The following is a 21,477-nucleotide window of genomic DNA, read 5'->3' as shown; positions in this document are numbered from 1 at the left end:
CAGTAGGATTTGCTTATCTCATCTTGAAACAGAAACTTTTTCATATGGTGCAGGTCCCATCCAAACCTCAAGATAGTGAGTAGGCTTTATAAATGAAGAAATTTGATATATATATATATATATATATATATTCATTTAGTTGTAGTAACTCACCTGTTTACGAGATCTAGGCAAGTTCCATTATTTTTGCATGGTTTTGATAAACATTCATTAATCTCCACTTCACACAGTGTTCCAGTAAAGCCATGCTGGCAGAAGCATCTAGCAAAAAATGTCATAATTGTCACGACATAACTTTACTTTTTAGTTTAATAAAAAAATGAAAAAATATGTCCTGGATTTTAAGGAGTGATAGTAAGCAGAAAGTTCAAAAATTATGTTTTATTTCTTCTAATTATTAAAAAATACTACACTGTAGTCCTTCCCCCCTGCAGTCGTTGCCTGGCAAACAACAGTCCTCTCTGTGGTGGGGGCAGAGGTGCTGCCACACTGCCTCTAGCAGCCCTGGGGGAAGGACGTGGGCTGACAAAAGAAAACACAAAAATAATCCAAGATCCCCACCACGAACATCATGCTCCTCCTGGTGAAGACCTTGAGATGCTGATAGTATGTCAAAACTGGTGGAGAAACTTGAGGGAGCTGGTGGATGTTATTGCTAGGCTGCTCTCCATCATCTTTGAAAGGTCATGGAGAACTGGAGAGGTTCCTGAGGGCTGGAAGAAAGCTAATGTCACTCCAGTCTTCCTAAAGGGCAAGAAGGAGGACCCAGGAAACTACAGGCCAGTCAGTCTCACCTCCACATTGGAAGGGTAGTCATAACACCAGAGAGAAAGGATAGATAATTTTAAGTTTTCTTGTGTAACAATTGTAACTACTTTGTATTAATTTTGACTATGAGTATTAATATTATTGCAACTGGACTAATACTAACTGTATATTGTATTTTGATAAGACGCTGAAGATTTTAATTTTCTTGACAACAAATTCTCAGGTTCACCTATACGGCGTTTTCCTTTCCACCATAGTAAGATTTTGAATATAATGTAACAGGGTAATAAGTCAAACAAATATTCAATACAGAATACATAATAAGAATTTTCCTCACCTGAAATGGTTAATCCCATCCACACAGAGACCCTGATGCTGGCAAGGATGGGAGGCACACTCATCAGTGTTAACTTCACAGTTAGTACCTTCAAATCCTGAAACAAAGATTACATTGAGTGTGAATGAGTTGAATTCTACTACCTCATGTGAATACTAAGGGTTATGGATCCTCTTGATGGTTTAGCTATCTGAGCTCAAGACCAACTTAGATAATGCATATGTCTGTTTTTACAAAACCTCAGCTAGTCTTGAATGCTTTCAAGAGCTGGAAGAAACCTCAGTGGTGACTGTGCTCTCAATCCTTTATTGGGAGCTGCATCTAAGTGGAGGCTCTTTGTCTTTGGTGCCCAAGTGAACTGTGTTGCAGCCATTCCCATGCCTGGCCCTGTACTCTGTTAATCTGGACTCTGACCTTGGCCTGTGGACTAGCTCTTCAGCTTGACCTCAGACCTGCCCCATTTCTGTACACTTGCCTGCTGATCTGGTACACTTGGATGACCCTGGCTACTGTCATTTGCCCTGCATTGCTTGCCTCACTCAGGTCTTATGGGACGAGGCCCCTGGCAGCGAGGCTGCTGCCCCTGGTGGCCTTGCCTGGACTCCTGGCTTCCCTTCCCTCATGTAGCAGCCAACTCTCGTGCTTGCTGACACTGGAATCAGGGGCAGCAAAGACCCTGTGACTGCTAAAGGAAGATGCTTCTCCAAGCATCTTTACTCCTTAGCTTTAGCAAGCAGTGTTCCTTTCCCAAGGCTACTGGTCTACAATATACTAAAGCACCAGAGATACTAGATCTGGATCAAACAAATGAGCACCTGACTGAATTTACTGAGGAAAAATAACCCATTTTAGCAGACTGAAAAGGCTTTCTTTGGGAGTGTGGATAATTTCAAAAACTAAAAGCTAATTCAATAATAAATACATTCTAGTGCATAAAGTTAGTTAGAGACCACATTTATTCAAAGCAGTCAGTAGAGGAGGAAAAAAACTTAATTGATTTTAATATTTAAAAGGAGAAAAGTGATTATGATCTTATCTGCACAGTACATCACTTGAATAGTACGTCACCTTTGCAAGCACCCCAAAATATATGTTAAATGAAAGAGAGAGAAGAGATTTTTCTGAGTGATTTTGTTCTTAGAAAACATACTGCCGCACAAAAAAGTCACATAAAATAGCTATTACATTAAATAAACTGCTGTGCTGAAATGATATATACAGTGAATGTCAAGAAAGTTTAGGTAATGACTAACGTTGAAGTAACTCATCTGACCAAAATCAAGTATTTATCCTTTAGGGTCTAATCCAAAATATAATGAAGTTAAAATGAATATTTCCACTAAATTTAGAAGTTATTTTATAAAACTTTCATGAGACATCTCAGATACACTGTCAGAAATGAATAAAAATTTTCTGAAAATTGAGAAAATTGAACTTTGGTGTTCGTGCAGTTGATTTACCAGACTGCAATATATAATTGGGTCTTTCCTTTTATCTTTTCAGATTTCCTTGATTCAACAGAAGACATATGGTTGAGGATAGGGCTACTGCATGACCTGTAGCATCTCTAGACTGGATAGGTCTCTTCTGAATCCTTCTATGTTCAGGAAATGCTAGATGTTCACAAGACTAGGTGTTATCCTGCTGCTTTCCTGTCAATGCTGTACCAGTTCTTGACACATTTCATGGGTTCTTCAGCTATTCTAACAAACCAATATATAGAAAACAGAGATCCTACTGTACAAAAAAAAAAAAAAAAAAAAAAAAAAAAAAAAGTCGAAACTAGATTTGAACAAAAGGGATCACTAAAAATAGTTGTTTCAAGAAGTGTCTTTGTATTAAAGACAGAACCTGCCTGTACTGAAAAGTATAGGAAACATAAAGACCCAGGGAGGTTTACAGCTTGCCAATAAATGTTAATATTTGTACGGAATTACTTGCATTTTTTCTTTATTATTTGCTTTTCTACCATATTTTTACATCAATGTAAACTACCATCATGATCGCAGTAACAATAGGTTTCACAGGAATGTCTACAGCAAAGTTGGAAAATGAAGCTGGGAATGTATCTCAACATAGCTTTTTAATCACTGTCATCTACTCTTCTGATGTTAATTCTTTCTTTGTATGACTGATATAAATTTTTGTAGAAATATCTGAATGTGAACTGAAATCACTAATTTTCTATTTATATGATATTGCCCCAAACCTCTTGAAAGGAACTACTATAATAGAGGATAAAAAAAATCTCCATCACAGTGGACTGCTCTAAAGTAGCTTCCTCAGCATAGACAACACTGTTAAATTCAGAATGCTTTAGCTTATTATCTGCAAATGGGTCAGAACCAGAGCAAGCGTTGAAATAATTTTGATATCAGCAGTGTGTGTAATTTGCAGCTTAATATTGTAACTTGAGCTTTCATCTATTATTTGCTTGCAGTATGCTTTAGGAAAGAATATAGGTAAAAGGACTACAAATTGTTTCTTGGCATGCTAGTTCACAATTACAGCTCAGTACTAGAATTAGCTACATCAAACAGACAGCAGCTGCTGACAACGAGCTGTTTTCAAGAGTTGTGGTACCTGCCACCCCAGTGCCATTGAGCAAGAGCAGAAAAGGTGGGAACATGTTTCTGTATCTCTGGTTTGATTAATGAATCAGAGAATAAGCAGAATGCGAGGCCAGGACCACAGCAACATCACTAGTCAACGTCCTCTTTTGTGACTTTTCATTTATTTGTAATGTTTGACATTTCTGAAACTAAATTCTGCTGCAGAGTAGCAGCTGATGCCAATAGACAGCAGAATTGGGACTTCACAGAAAAGTAGCACACTGAAAGAAAAAAGAAATATGTACAAAATTTTAAGTAACTTATAGATATATAGGCAGGTTTTTTATTTTTTTAAGCTAATTGGAAGAAAAAGGTGTGAAGTTAACAAAGTAAACTTTAAAAAACACCAGCAGAAACTAATAGGGCTGACATGGAATACTTTCTCATTCTTTTATGATCCTATATATTATTTGAACAAATATCTTTAAAAAAAAAAAAAAAAAAAAAAAAAAAAAAACAGTTGTCAGATTAAAATACATAAAAAGGAAAATGGAGGGCATTCATCATTCTGTTTCCCCCTGCTGTCCTTACGTGGTTATAGATGGTTTATAGAATCCTCTGGCAAATAATATTGAGATGAGTACATAAAGCACTATTTAGACATATTTTTGATTGCAGCAGCACACATTTTTCCAACGCATAGCAAAATATAGCTACCTTGAAATCAGACAAGTGAAGCATACATACAGTAGTCATGCTATTTTATGTATTATTCCTACAAACAGAAAAAAAAATGCAGGTTCCATTACAAAATATCACCAGATACGCTGCTACTTTATGAAGTTATAACTGTGTTTTCAATCTACTATTGAACAAATACTGCCTCTTTTAAACTGAAATGAATTAGCTCAGTCTTTTTAAAATACTAAAAGTCAATCTCATTTTTTTAATGATAAATACTGGTAATTTTTTTAAGTAACATTTAGGCAATATATACCCTAATTTACTATTAAAAACAAAGCAAAAACTTTTGAAATAATAAAGCAATTTTTAACCATACTGGCAACTTTTATAGAAGATTTCAACTAAAAGTTTTTCTGAAAAACTTTAAGCAAAAATACTCATTTCCACTTGAAACGATATGAAAAATACTGAAGAGGAACTGATTTAAGGAAAGAACTACCTTGGTAGTTTATTTACACACTGCATATTGAAGCTTCAATATATCTCATGGGCTTAACATACATGGCCTCATGGAGTTCTTGCATTTTACATTATACTCAAGTGTATTTTAGAAGGAAAAGTAAACACTAATATTTTTATTTATAAACTACAACTGCTGCCACACACACCTGTAATCTTCTGGGATATTTAAACTATAATTAATGTATGGATGCAATTTTTACACAGTACTGCAGACATGTTTCCAGACTATTTCATATATTGTAAGAAAGAAAAAAAGATAACACAAGACAAAAAAGCAGGTCTGTTTTCTGTTTACGTTGATTTAAAATGTTTAAAATATTAACTATACTATTAAGCATAATGTTATCAATAGAAAAGGAATTTTCATTACCTAAGTTGGCATTCACTTAGTAAGATCAACAAAACATACTTTATTTTAATATTTAATTTGTAGTTTATGCTGCAAATATAATTAATTAATTTGAATTACAAATCATTTTTATTTTAAGCAAGTTATTTTATAAAGTGGTACACTACTTGAAAGACTGAAAATATGCATCTTGCTGTAATGTATGTTTCTGTAACAATATTTAATACTCCATGTATGAAAATAATAGACACATTTAAATGCAACTACTTCCTCCCTTTGCTAATGTAAATTAGTCAAACTTAGGATTCAAATTATAAATCAATAGCACATCTAAATGATTTAATGTAGTTCTCCAGCCAAATACTTTACAAGATATCTTTACAGGAGTAAGACATTAAAAATGGAATTTTTGACCTTAGTGCTTTCTATGTGGAAAATCTGAATGTTTTCTGAACTCAGTTCAACACATTCTGAACTTCTAAATGAAAAAATGCATCTAGTCAATAGTAAAGAGCAAATGGCACACATTGCCAATTGTGAATACAGAATTACAACAGAAACCTGCTCAAAATTTCCAATTTTTTGTTCAAGTAATTATCCTAATAGGGAAGGATAAGCTGAAGGGGCTTCTTTGCTTTCTCCCCCCCACCCCCACCCCCTAGGTGGCCAATATAGATTAGACTACTGTAAAATTCAACAAATAAATAGATTTATTTGTCAGCTATTTTTACACTATCTTTTACTGTATTAGAGAAGTTAAAGTAAGATGTAAATAGAATTTAACAGATATTATAGTACTTTCATATTGGATCTTTCTTACAAAATAATGTTATCCATATTTTATAAAAATCATAAGGAGACAGCATTTCATTTAAAATTTATGTTTTAAGGACTTAATAATACAAGCTCTAAAAATATCTATGTTCTATGCAAACATCACAAAAGCAGGTTCTCTAATCTCAAAATACTAGTGTTTTTCATTCTCAGGAAACGAAGTACTACATTAGAGTTAATAGGTCCAGCAGTATGTTTGGATTTGTTTGCAATCTATTGCAGTCAGAATGATACCCTTTTACTACAGATGACAGAAATTCCAGTATCTTGTGGTACTTTTGCCATCAGTGTCAATGATGAAGCATTAAATGCTGTTACCTAGGACGAGACGTATTATATTGTTCCTCCTGCTTCTCTGAAAAATTGGAACAGCTACCACATGTCTCAACTTTACCTGCAGGACTTGTGGAATAGGCAAAGTGCAGGAACGTACAAAGTGTAGCTATACATCTGCTGTTAAGAAGCCACAAAGTTTTGCATTTGGAAAGAGTACATAGAGGATGAAGAGAAAGTAGAATGGCTAATGGCAACACAGAGTTCGGTTGCTGTTTCTACACAGACACGATAAGGTACCCTCCTTAGATCTCTTATTGACACGTCTCCACAGAACATGACACTCAGTTTTCCTAGAATCTTCTAATCCATGCAATTCCTTCTGCATAAACCAATTATGCTGGTACTTTCAGTTTCTAGTTTTGCATTTTCAGAGATATCACAGAAGGAAAGCATCAAGAATTCACTAATGAATAATTTAATCATACTCATTTGGGCCCAGATTTTTAACATGTCTGTGAGGCACTGAAAATTGCTGAAGTCATGTCTTCTTGATGACCCACACTAGTTGTAAAATAAACATTATTAGTAATCAAATCTATGAACACAAATAAGTGTCAAAGCTTCTCATTACTTGTGTGCTATAATGTGACACAATTTGCTGCTTTCCATTTTTTTTTCACTCTTATCTAAAATGGTGTGTTTCACAGAGATATGTACAGAAAAACCTCTATAGAAATAAACCAGGAAATGGGCACTTGGTATGGAATTCAGACCATCTGCCTTCTGAACAAATTGTTCTAAGCTGCCTTTGTAGTCAGTGGAGTGAAATAGGTATTTCTACAGCATTAGTTATCTGACTTATTTTATATGCCTAGTTTTGGATGAAATGAATTACCTTAGAAAACTGCCTCTTTCTCTCCATCGACAATAAATGGAGTACAGGGAGACCAGCTCAGCATAAACTTTAATATTGTGGGCATCTACATCTGGTCAAATTAATCCAAACTTTCTGGTGGCTTTATTCTAATAATACCTTTTTCATTGATTTCATTTCCCTTCTGAATTTCTTAACTCATTAAAAAGCTACTGAACTAAGTCAAATGCTGACTGAATAACCCTTCTTTTTGACAGAGATAAAGCTTTGGTATGAACACACAAATCTTTTCCCACTAACTGTGCCTTGTTTCAGTTCCTAGATAACAGAACTTACAATTCTTTCTTAAGAATAAATGATTGTAAAAAAAACTTTGCTTACAAAACACTAGTGTTTTTTTTTCTAGACCACCCTTTATGTTGACACATTACTTCTTGTCTTGCCAGTCCTCTGTAATATTCATATACTTATATTTCCCCAGGTTCCACATTTCCCCTTGATGTCTCTTACCCTTTGTCTCACATTTCAATATCAAATATGCCTGTTGCAGTTCAACGATCTTAACCAGAAAATTGTGAGTCCTAACCTGGCTTTTGTGATCTAATTAATTCCATATTTAGGTATTTCATTTATACTTTGCATTAGGTATTTCATAGCAAAAGTTAGACATTTTGGAAAAGTTCAGAAATCTATTCTTGAACTGCGATGTTTATTATTAAAATCCTGTAACACACATATAAATACATGCAATCCTATTACATGTAAATACAGGCATAGCTATAATCCTGTTTTCAGGAACAGTCTTTTACAGTCTTTTAAGATTGTTGTCTTAAGAGGTATGTTCATATATATTTTCATTACATATTCTAGATCATCAGACTTTGAACTGACAGTTTATGTGATATTGAGAATGTCACACACAGCATGTGTCCAGATTACAGTTCAAGGATGTTATTTAGTCTTTGTATCTGTTTGTACAACTCCAAGTCTCTTAGTAGGTGGTCAGATTTTATACAGTAGTGCAAATTACCTTTTTTTCATAGACTGATATTGATTTGCACAATCCTGGCACTGATTTCTGCTTTATGGATTTCTATGCTTCACAGAAATTAAACTTTCTCATTTGCTTATTTAGAATAGGGTTATGTGTTCTGTCATACTACAGGGCTTTGCATTTTTATTTTTGTTTTGCTCTACTATTCACCTGTTTGTATTTACTTTCACAGCAGCAGATTCCTCTCCCTTAACAACTCTGTTGCTTTTTTAACACTATGATAATGGCATTTCAGAGTAATCTGATCTCTAATATTTTAATTCCTTTTAATTACAAATGCTTCTTTCAAGGTTTAAATCTGTGATATACCCTTTCATTGTTTTCCTTAATTTGACTACATCTTTTTCACAGTAATTTGGTTCTTTCACGTAAGACAATTATTCTCAGAAAGCTGCATTGCTTCTAGAGAACTGTCTTATTTTCTATTTGGAATGCCTTTATGCACCTACCACTCTGGTGACTGACATTACCTAGAATTGAATAACATTTTAATATTATTTATATCAAATTCATATTTCATACATGAAATTCATGTCCTCTGCTGTATTACATTTTCTTTATGATTATTAAGATTCATTCCAAGGATGGAATTTTTTAAGAAGGGAAAAAAAAACATGTTGATAAATGAAGTAATAAAACATTTCACTATTTGCCACCTATGCCTGAAGTTGTCCTTTCCTCCTCTGTTACATTTCTGCTCAGTATGAAGTATTTCAGAAACTAATGGAAGGATTCAATACTGAGTACAAGTACAAAACAGCCATCTCCTCCCAACAGCACTGACTAGACCTTTGCTTACAAATTACTGGCAAACTATATATGAAGAAGTGTTTTCTGTACACTTCCTGGGGAACTTACCCTATTGCAATGATTCATAAACTTTTGGAATAATAGTCTATCCTCAAACATTCTTGCAACAATTAATATATTCACAAGCAAATGTAGACTTTTTTTTTTTTTTTTTTTTTTTTTTTTAACTACTTGATCTGTTTATGTGGACAACTTAACATAAATTCATGAACTAGTAGTGTTCCATAATCCACACTGTGAGAGCCATGTTCTGTGACACAAACGTCATAATCCATCCCCTTGCAGGGAGCATACCTCTATCACCAAGGCTATCACTTCAAAACCAAGTTTTACATTTTATTATTTATAGAATTTTAAAAACCTTTAAAGCCAAAATGGGTAACTTTAACTCCCTATACCTATATACAAGAACAAAGATACATGCAATTCTGCTTTATACTCCTACTAATGATGACTTCACTATCTCTCTGTAAAGCTGTTTCAATTATTATGTGCTAATCTAATATCTTATATCAAGACTCATTGTGCCTAATTTATACTTTCAGCTTTACTACGCTTTTCTATTTGCTTCCCACACCTTTCTGCCTTCTTCTTCTTCTTTTTTTTTTTTTTTTTCTCTACCTCGTTATGGCAACCTCGTTGTGGATATTCTCTTTTTCTTCTGAACAAACATCACAGACTAAAATTTGTCCTGTTAATTTTGCAGCCTGCCTCTAATGCTGTTTTCTAAAGATCAGTATTAGAACCAGGCATATATTTTAAGTGATGGTCTTTCTAAGTCTTTGTACAAAGGTGAAATAATTTCCTTGCTTCTAACTTAAATTTTGGTTCTTTATGTATCCAGAAATTGTGTTGCTTCTTTGCAGAGAGACCTATGTTGAATGCTCTTAGGAATATTATTATCAGCAATAATTCTAATGTCTTTTTCTGAGTCACCATTTTCTAAGACACTGTCTTAATTGACACCTACAGAGGTTTTATATTTTAGATATAGTGCTTCATAATGTATCAAAATCCATATTCTTGGACTGTGAGTATTATATCAGGCAATTCTCAATAATAGCCTGCTTCCTCATTAACTGAACTAATGTGTACATCATGTACATACTTACCAGATTTATGAAACTGTCTAGTCAGCTGATACAAACATTAAATAGCTTTGGACAATTGATTTCAGCAAAATCAGGCCAACAACTGCTTTCAATCTCTTCATGCACAACTATGTTTTGCGACTATTGATAAACCAGATTTTAATCCATCTAATGACTGCACAGCTAACTACATATGCAAGTGGTTTAATCAATACACCATTTGGTACCCGGTCAGGTACCTTGGAATAATCCAACTATATCAGTGTGATTGCTTTCTGTAACCAGATTTGGAACATTGACAAGTTTATTGGGAAAGGAAGGAATAGAAAATAGCAGACAGTTTAGAAGAAATATTGTCATGAAATGCTTTCAATTAAATTTCTGTATCTTATTGTCTTTCCTTCTTTGCTGATAGAGTACTCAATAAATAGTTGGATTTTTCAGTACATTTGGCTCATTTCATGAAGTATGCCTTGAATGCCTTCTTTTCAATACTAAGGTATTTTCAGTTTTCCAAGATTTGTTAACAGTACACACTACTGGTACAGATAACTCCCCTACTTGTTTCCTGAAGACTGTTGAAGATTCCTAGCTCCAAGTTTCAAGAATCCTGGAAGATACCTTCAAAGTTCCTTGAGAATCTGGGCTGTAAGTTTTTTGTATCTTTAAGAAACTGGGCACAAAAATGTTTCAAATATAAGACTTTTCTGTGGGATGTTAAAAGATTTGTACTACAACAGCTCTTTACAGATCACTTCTTAAAAAGGCTTCAAAATCAATATATTGTATTAAAAGCTGTTTTCTATTTTTGTCGTGACATTCAGTGTTATACTCGCATTGAATGAGCAACATACACATCTTCTGACCTTATTTTTTTTATCAGCAATTTATGGCAACCTTTGTCTTAACAATAAGAAATCCAAGCTATTAATAGTGCTGACTTTACATACCATTATCTCTGCATCTTAGAACTCAGTAAACAATAAGATGAATAATACCATTGTGGTTTAACACTGCAATTAATATATTTCTATCCTTGGTCCCTAGAACTCTACTCCATTTATATGTATAAAAGTAATAATTTCAAAATCCTACCTAAAATTCAAGTTTGGTAATAGTATTCTGCATCCCTAAATTTCCAGAGCAGTTTTAATTAATTAGTGTATTCTTTAATTCCTATGCAGAATTGTATAGAAATGTTCTGCACAGTTAAATTGTTGTTCTGTTCCACCTTAGCAGTTCTTGTGTATCGAGGGAGAGACTGCAGTTTTTAAGCCGTGGCCCAGGAAAGCTGCAGTGCCTACTGTGCTTTTGCTTGTTGTACATAAAGATGGAGAGCAATCTGTTCTGTCTCTTAGACAGGGGAAGATTATTCTCCTGAGGCACCATGCCTTCCTGACAGTTCAGTGGGAAGAGGAACCATGTCTAACCTGGTCCAATTTTTGTACTTTTAACAATTTGCATATATTCCGTCTATTTCTACTTATCTCTTTTGTCAACTTAGTCTGTCAGATCTGCTGGCCAGGTGCATATCTGTCTCTGTGCTTTTATAACAATTGACTCGGAAGAAACAATTCTGGAAGCAACATCCATGCAAGATACGTTAAGTAATTATTTTACTCTAAGAACAGTAGACAAACTGACAGCTATCATACCAGTCTTTCAGTGCAACTGACAGACCCACTGTAATTCACGAAAGCTTTGTGTGCTTTGAAAGGTTCACAATCTTGCTAATTTCAGTAAAGACAGCACTACAATCAGTATATATTTGCAACAATTTTCCAGTACAGCAGACAATAGGAAAAATCAATTATATCAGCTTTTACCTGTTTTACAAATGCACAATGGATTTCCATCATCTTGTGCCAAGCAGGTTGAGTTATTTATGCATGGATTGTAAGGTAGGTCACAGGGATTGAACTGTTGATGGCAAAAGTCACCAGTATAAAATGGAGGACAAATGCATACAAACTGTCCCTGGATAACAGATTCGTAACAAGTGGCTCCATTCAAGCATGGTTCAGAATCACATTCATTTATATCTTCACTGCAGTCAGGCCCTGTCCAGCCTGCTGTACATGTGCATCTGAAAAAGATGAGGAGACATGGTGGAAGAATGAGAATCAATGACTTAGTCCAACTGTGTCCAATTACTTCTATTAAAAGAATTAAAAAATAATACTGCCATTCTGTGTATAGTAAAAGTGCTGTGCATAGTAAAAGTTTTTTAAGCTGCTGAGCAACATCCACAGAAATGATCAAGTGTGGCATGCAAGGTTCTTCAAGCCTGAGAACTGAAGACATTTTCATATCTGTGAAACCTGTATGCAGTGTTTGGGAAGAAATGCAGCAGGTAGCATTTGGCACACCTTTAAGAAAGAAGGTAAAAAGTCAAAGGCACAATAAATGATTGAAGAATCTTCATGACGCCTTTTTTTTTTTTTTCTTTTTTTTAGCATATACTCTTGTGAAGGGCTGATACTGACAACACAGGTGAAAAACATGAATGCAATGGCCTTCTAAGACCAGGTTAGATAGTACCTGAGACCTTCTTATTTTACAAAGTTGCTTGCTACTTTAGGTAACATTTTAATACAGTTTTGAGTATGTTACCTCTTAGTTATGTTTGTCATCTAAACAGGTACACAAAATCTGTTGGAAACCCTCCTCCTTCGACTAAGCTTAAATCAAATAGATTATGGATGTCAGAGACAATTTGAAAACTAATGTTGATTCCAAAGGAGTAAACCATTCATATATAGCCTGATATTTCTAACTTGATAAAAGGAACTCTTCTTGATAAATACTTCATTTAATGGAGACTCAGAATTACATAATTCTATTCTCTAGGGCACAGACACAGTTTGTCACAAAAAAATAAACAAAAAAAAAAAAAAAAAAAAAACCAAAAAAACCACATCATCTTAAAACAAACATGGTAAGTGTTTTCCTTGGAAGTTTAAATGTTTTGTATGATTGGTTGTGGGATATATTTTCCATGCCACTTGAAATGATATGCATATTACTAAGGAATTGTATCATTTAAGAAATCCCACATTAGCAATAAGGAGTCCCAATCCAGTTACTGTTTGTTTTTCATGGAAAAAAAAAAAAAAAAAGAAAGCTGTAACTTTGAAAAGGCATTCTTAGGTTACTGTGATAAAATCATATTTCAAGAGTGATTTATTAGTTAGAATCCTCCAAATATATTTTCAGAAACATGATCAAATAGTTTGCAAATATATTCTGTTAATCTACTTTAAGTGCAAAGATGCTGTTTCATTTTGATACTCATGATATCATCCACTTGATACATGGAAGCAATACACCCTGATTTAACACTGAATGACAGGTTCTGTTTGCTGTTTATTTAGTATCCGATTTAACTTTCTCCTGAAGGGTTAATCCATAATAGTAGGGTCTTTACTACAAATGATGTGTTTCTAAATCACTGACACTAGAACTGCCTAGAACTGCCTGTCACAATTTCACTGATTGGACATTTTAGATGTTAATTATTTTGTAATTTTCTTTTTTTCCCTAGATATTCCTTATAAGATTTTGAATAAATTATTATCAATGAACAACTACAAGCTGATATGTAATGCCTTGTCAATGCTCCACATACAGCTTAGAAAGCTCACAAAATGGAGAATCTTTCACTTTGTGGAAGGAGGGTAGGGTTCAGTTCTCAACTGGTCCAACTTTTACAGGTGCAATCGATGTGCAAAGGGGCAAAAATGAAACATGCTCCATTCCATTCTTTTCCCTAATGAGTTTCATAATAGTCTTTGAGTTATCAAAACTATTTTGGATGGTCCAAGGGAACATTATGTCAGATGGAAATCACTGAAACAAGGCAATTATCTAGAGTACATAAGTAGCCAGTCCTATCCTGGCTCCCTGCCAGCTATCAAATCGGAGGCAAAGGTGCAAAGGAGTCAACTAATAACACAGTTTTACTTCATTCTCATTTGAATTGCTAGGTGTCCTCCTTAAATGTGCAAAAATGCATCAAGACTTCACTTTGTAGTAACAAGAACTGTGCCATTTTGACAATGTTACAAGGTATTAGAATATTAAGAGTATAGAATACAAAACTATAGCTAATATTCTTATATATTATTTGATAAAAAGTCTAAAACATAGGCATTTTTTTTAACAGGACAGTTTCATTCACTGCATGAAAAAATCAGGAAGATTTCTAGGTTCTGCAAAAAGAAGAAAAAGAAATAGGTAGGACATGTTTTAATGAGACCATACAAAGATACAATAGTCATTGTTCAACTTATTTCTGCTCTTTTTTAATCAAATAACTTAGAAGAAAGGTCTAAGACTACCAGCAAAATATCATTAAGGTTTCATATACCTTTTAAAGAAAATATGCAAATATAGGAAATGTTCTATATTCAGCTTTATGTTTATTCTTGAGTTGTTTAGAAATTATGTATGCTATTTTGAATTTGTCAATATTTGGTACTCAAATAATATCAAGTTTCATAAAAGCAATCTAAAATGTAAGCTATAGGTTAATGAATGTATAAATAAAAACAATCCTATGAACAAACATTTTAATAAAAAATTCCCCTAGGTATGAATGACTGCTATTGCCTGGAAACTTTTTAGTTATCTGTCAGAATTTAATAAATATTTCTGTAAAATATACAGGAGGAATATATTCAGAATTTCTTTAGAAATTCTGTGAAAGACTGGTTTTTTTTAAGCCATAATATGCCATATATGTATATCTATACAAAAAAGCTAAAGTACTCTGTGTGTGTGTGTATAAATACATTTTTTGAATATCTGAAAAAAATTATCATCTGCTAAACTCTCATAAAGCTGAAGTAGTAAGGCAGTAAATAGCCTAAGCTCAAGAAAGAGTTAAGACTCTAAATTGGAAAATATTTTATGCATTTGCTCTAACAAACAAATAGAATTACCATCTTTTTCACATATTACTAAGTCATAAATTTAGAAAATATTACAAAGATTTTCTTATAAAAATTTTGGTATTTATGAAAGAGTGACAAAATTTTAAATTAAACCTCAGCCAATCCACAAATAAGGCATATCATACATTTTCAGGCTAATTATGAAAACAGCTGACTTACTTTTACAATTCTTTTGCTATTAAGCAAAAAGAATCTTCTGCGCTCATCCTTCAATTGCATACTTGTTTGTAATGTTTATGAAGAAAAGCAAGGAGACAATAATCCATTAGAAGCATCAAAAATAGCAGTATTCCACTGCCATGCTCTTTCTGCTCTATAATTTACAATCAGTTGTAATGAAAATTTTGACAAAAAAATAGTTAGAAAGTTAATTTTTCTTGAAAATAATTCAATGTATTTTTGAAATGCAATTTTAATAAGGGTTTCTTCTATTGAGCAGCAAAGTAATTTACAGCATTTTCACAAAGAGAAATCATACACTGGCACATGTAGTAAGAAAAAATAGAAGATATAAGCTGATTTTAAAATTCCTAATTTTAATTTGCCTTACTCCATATACTACATGCACGCTCTATTTTAGATAACCGAACTTAAGTATTTTCCTTGATATCACAATATAACGCCATGCATGATTGCTTGCTTTACATTATTCATTCAGATAACAATATATAATACTGATTATTCCTTATCTGTACAAGAACTCCTCCAACCCATATGGATCAGCTTTCATAATCTCTGTTAATTCTCCATACAGCTTTCCATAGCTTTAAGAGTTTTCCATACAGCAGAAGATAATGAAAAATAATCATTATAAATGTTATCCATGGTTTTGGATGTTACTACGCACTTAAACATCGAAGTCCCAGTTAAAAACTGCAACCTGCAGCCAGGAATGGGTATCCAAAAAAACCCTACTATTAAGGTATAAATTGCTGTAATGCTATATGATCAGCTAAGTATTGAATTACTGGGTTCTCATCAGTTTAAACATCCTTTTTATTTCTCACATTGCAATGGAACATATTACTATCACTTGCCTTATATGCTACCTTATGAGTTTTAAGGAATCAAAATATAAGGAAGATTCTTAGGAATCACAGAATGGTTGAGGTAGGAAGGGATCTCTGGAGACCATCTAGTCCAACATTCCTGTTCAAAAAAGCATCAGCTTGAGCAAGTTGCTCAGGATTATATCTAGTTGGGTTTTGAATATCTCCAAGGATGGAGACTCTACATCCTCCCTACACAACTTGTTCCAGTGTTTGACACCCTTGGAATAAATAAGTTTTTTACTCTGAACAAAAGTAATTTTCTATATTTCAATTTGTTCCCATTGCTTCTTGTCCTTTCACTGGCTACCACTGACATAAATCTGTCTCCATCTTCTTTACTCCTTCCCATTAGGTATTTATACACGTTCACAAGATCCACCCTGAGTCAAAGTCATCTTTTTGTCACACCATAAGGACTGACAGTCTATTTTGAACTTCAGAATTACTCAGTGACTTTCTGCCAATTGGAAAAACCTACCAGTGTACTCATTCCAATTCTGCTCAGTTAGAAGCATAGGAAAAATGACAAATCTTGATCAAAGCAATAATGAAACTAATTTTACCTGATCTTAAAACAGATTTCAGAAGGAACTATTTTGCTTTCAGTTGCCTTGCATCGTATAACAGAAGAAATCAGTCTTTTTAGTCCTCTGTATTTTGTGTCAAATTTTCAGAAGACACTGGTCAAAGCACTTGTCTTAGTCACAAACGTAGGTGTTTGTGTAGAACAAATGCTATATGCAAGCACAAAAAAGCCTCTAGCACCACTTTTTCTTAGTGGTTTAGTTAAAAGAACTGGGCTCCTGAACTGAACTCTCAGACACACTGTGCCCATCATTCACCTGCCTCTTTGTTTGGTAGGATCTTGAAGAGAAAAGGCAGGACATTCAGTGAAGATTAGGTCAGCCTTATTAGATATACTGTATGCACAATAACCATCCATTCAATAGCAAGGGTTTATATTTTCTTGTGCATTCAATAAAAACTAACACCCTGCAAACCTGCAGTGCTAGGTGATTACTTTATTTTTCTTAAGCTGGAGGCTATTCAATTGTCTAAAGTAGTAAAATGAGAACTCATTTTTGGTAGATGAACGGCTTCGAATTTAGATTACCATTCACCAACACACACCACAAAAATCCAAAGATGTACATTTAGAGTCACCATAGCAGCTTCAGTTATTCCATTTTCTCTCTCTTCTTTCCTTTCACAACCATCTTCTTTTATTCTCTGAAAGTTTAACTCTCTCTGTTCCTCAGAGATCTGATGCATCTTACATATTCCATCAGCTTGCACATGCAAAATCTGTTATGATTTTCTCTGATGTTCTTCTATTGTTTTTTGTTCTCCACTCTCATATGTCACTCCCAGATGTTCTCAAATTCCCACTCTTGTCTCTCCATCTCTCCCTGAATTCCAGTCCAAGTCTCTCTTTACCATTACTTCCGTGTTTCTTCTCTATCCTAAAACTCTCCCTTTGTAACTCATTAAATACGACTCTTGTCCTTCCCAGTCAGAAGCTCCAGGCTCAGTGCTGACTTGGCCATGCAGAGGCTCAGGCCTGGCCTTGGCCTGAGCTGGGCTGTGCTGGTTTAACTGCCTGCACCGGGGCACCAGGGCCTGCTACCTGCCCTGCTCCAGCTCCTGGCCGGGCCCCCCGGGGAAGCAGGTGACAAACCTCTTCTCCCAGCAGACAAACAACAGGGCAAACAACAGCCCTTTGTGACAGGGAGCTGGGGTGGGGGCAGCTGTCACACTGCAGCTGGCAGTCCCAGGGTGGAAAGTGGGCTGGTATAAGGAAACAGGAAAATAATCCATGTAGGCTCAAGACCCCCCCCCCCCCCACACACACACACAAACATCACACTCCTCCTGATGAAGACCTGGAGGTGCTGATGACATGTCATGACTCCATTCCCATCCCCATCCCAGTTCCTTCTGAGAAAATCACTGATCTCAGGACCCAGAGGGACAATGGAAGGGTGATCCTAAAACCAGAGGAAAGATGTAGGTAATGGTAAATTTGCTTGTGCAACAATTTAAAATGTGTTATTATTGAAGTTTTTCAACACTAGATAATTTTGACTATTAGACTGTTTAAACATTCATTGAACTAACAGTGAACTTTTCTTTCCATATATATTCCCTCCATAAAAGGGCACTTCTGTTCACAAGTATTACTGGGACATGTGTTTTGGCTACTTCCATTAGACAATATGCTTGAGCATATTGCCGAAAAGACTGGAAATGCTGAGTTAGACTGCCTAGCAGTGGTCGAACAGTACCACAGTGTGCACTAAGGAAATTGATATCCAATCTGTATCAAGCACGACTGTAGCAGTGATTTGAAACAGCCTGCCTCCCTTCTGCAAACTTTACTGTGTGTATATGGATCGGTGTGGGGAGAGGGTACAGTACCTGCATTCAGTCCCAGTTGTTTTCAATCAAGAAACTACAGTAGGGGTGTACATGGAGGCACAAGAAGCATCTTTTCATGTATTTTTTCAATACATAGACCCCACCTTCTTAAATCCTCAACAAAAATCAGCATTGGTCGTTCCTTCATTTCCTGTACTTTCTCAGAAAATCATTACTCCCTCCTTTTTAAAGCCATATTAAATGCTCATTGGTGCAACCACTTATCTGCACTTTTCACATCAGTAAGGACAAATAGCCTGACAGCCAAAACTCTTTTTTAATGAAAAAGTGTGGAAATAACCATTTTTATACTGCATGTAAAGGAGGCAGAAAGAAGTCCCTCCAGAATCCTCATGAGAGACTCCGGTTTGACAGGGACACTGAGCTGCAGATCACGAATGATAAACATCTGAGATTAAATCTCAACATAATTTTTTAACAGTACAGCATTAGCACCAGGGTGAAAGACATCGAAAAAATGACAGCAATCTGTAAGTGAACCTGCTCCAGCAGCATGGAAAAATTAATCATCAAATGATTAATTGAAATTTATGATGAAATTTATATGAAACTAGTTATTTACTCCATTCCAGTTTTTATTTTTTTTTTACATATTCCAACATGGAACATACATATTAATCTTTACAACATCTTTTACACAACAATGGACTAGAATCTTTAGATGATTGAGGCAGTCTTAAAGAAAAAGAATGTCAAAGATTAAAACTTTGCTTATTATATTAACTCTGCTTATTGCTGTAGTTAGAGTGCAGGACCAATTAACTGCTAGAATAAAAATGCTGTGTTACAAACTTGCTCACTCATGGCACTGTTCTGATGTGAGTCAAAAAACTTCTGGATATTGTGAATAACAGAAGATACTTTCTACACCAATGGCTTCTATTTCAACTCCTGAACTGAATCATACAATTCACTGCAGGTGTACTACTTATCTCTAAGGTCCACCTGGCTGTTGTAAAGAGTGTTGGGCACAGTGGAAGTACTTTCATATTTGCTTAAGGGAACATGTCTTGTTGCTTGCATTTGTCCTGAATAACTCATTAAGTTATAACCGTTGAGTTAGAAGTAAAGTACATATATTTCATAAATTAGATATATTTCATTGTGGTTTAGAAAAGCTCCACAAGGTTCTTTCTCTTTGCATTTAGCTAACAGATTGATACAATCCTGTGTTGAGACCTAGCTCTTAAGCAAAACCTTCACTATGAATATAATACTTAGTAAAAAGAATTAAGTGGAAATGTGTATAACCTTGTATACTCAAAATGTCTGTGAAGATACAATCACCATTCATATCTAGTCTCCATGGATTACTATTATCTGAAATTTTTAACACTCAGAGGACTCTATAGCAGCCAAGCTTTTAGAAACAATAATGCCACCTTGGCCACTTCTTATCCAGACAATACACAGGTGCCTAAATGTTGCCCCAGTTAACACTGGCATTTCAGTAGGTCAGATATGTTTCAGTCTGGACTGAAGGACAAGTTTCAGTCTGGATTCAGTGGGACATCCTTCAAGATTACAGTATCATTTTTTATCACCTTTGTTTGTAAATTGAATCATTAATTTGAGCAAACCAAAGAGGGACCAAACTACCTTCTTTATCTTCTCAATTCAGTGCAAGTAAGTGGTATAAAACTACCAATATTGTGGTTAGTCAATAAGGAATCTCAGCTTCTTGGGCTGTCAATCTGGCAGTGCGAAGTTTCATTAGCAGTAAAGTAAACAATAGAGTGGTTTGATTTATTATTTCAACAACGAAATTCAGGGCGTAAAAAGATTAATTGAAGGAACAGTCAAGAAGTTTATCCATATGAGCTCATTCATTACCCAGTGGTTCTGATTCTCCAATACACTCATGTCTGTCATGACCAAATGACAAATATCTTTGCAAACTGTGTAAATGTATACAGCAAGAAATTAACCCCACAGGAAGAAATATCACCTCTTTCCCCTCAACCATCTCCAAAGGTTAAATCAATAGGTGAGGAGAGAGCAATTCATCTTTCACTGAATAAGCTGATAGGTGAGTATCAATTTAGCAATTAAAAGACATAAAAGAGTCCATCTGCTTTAATCAACTGTTAGAATGATGAGAAGCTGAAATTAAGGAAAATAAAATTGTTATCTTTGTCACACATACATCCAGAATTTCTTAATGTAACAGAGATGTAGATGCTGGCTATAATGGAAAATAGTATTTTTCCATAATGGAAAGTATGGGCTTAGCTTGCAGTATTCAAGCTGAATCTGAAGTGGGTGTACCCAAGTACAGATAAAATAGATGCAGAATGGTACCAGGTGATAACAGCCATGCACAGAAGATCTCATTTTTATGTGCTTGATTGCTTCAAGCTTCAAAGAAGTGCCCATCTTGTAATGCAAAATACATCTAACAGTAGGATGACTAATAATAATGCACGAATTGAAATGGATATTGCTGCCATTATACAACAGAAATTAAATGCATCCATAAAAGAACTGTACAGTAAAGTCTGTAGGAAGTATGTCCTAAGATACCTAACTTGGTTAAACTTGTTAGAACAACTTTCACTCTCCTTCTCTGTACTATATAAGGTATGAAGGTTGTTGAATACAATCCAATTCAATGCAATTCATAAGCTAAATACTTCTATTTGTAAAACAATCTATTATTTATTATGAATATATTACTTTTTAAACTATTTACATAACTTCACTGACTGAATAGCTGTTTGTGTATTATCTCTTAATAATAGCAAAACTTAAACTGACTGAATATAGGGGAGCTAGGATTTGTTACCAGCAGCCATTGGTATCACCTGAAAGAAACCATATATTGCTGATCCTAGTCCTAGGGGCTCAACAGAATTGTCATGTGAACATTATTGATCACTG

General features: G+C 34.6%; 1 protein-coding gene across 1 annotated transcript in view; it reads right to left on the bottom strand.

The window, feature by feature from the left end:
• Positions 1–21,477, bottom strand: part of EYS (eyes shut homolog) — an 872,934-nt gene that overhangs the window by 511,861 nt on the left and 339,596 nt on the right. The window contains exons 24-26 of the mRNA XM_062573097.1: positions 11,978–12,237; positions 1,106–1,202; positions 154–261 (exon numbers count right to left, since the gene is read on the bottom strand). Coding sequence (XP_062429081.1) covers positions 154–261; positions 1,106–1,202; positions 11,978–12,237 — 465 coding nt within the window. The remainder of the gene's footprint in view (positions 1–153; positions 262–1,105; positions 1,203–11,977; positions 12,238–21,477) is intronic.

The sequence above is a fragment of the Rhea pennata genome, chromosome 3 (assembly GCF_028389875.1).
Source record: "Rhea pennata isolate bPtePen1 chromosome 3, bPtePen1.pri, whole genome shotgun sequence".
NCBI lineage: Eukaryota > Metazoa > Chordata > Aves > Rheiformes > Rheidae > Rhea > Rhea pennata.
The sequence above is the reverse complement of the archived record's forward strand: the minus strand, read 5'-3'. Positions and strand labels throughout refer to the sequence as shown.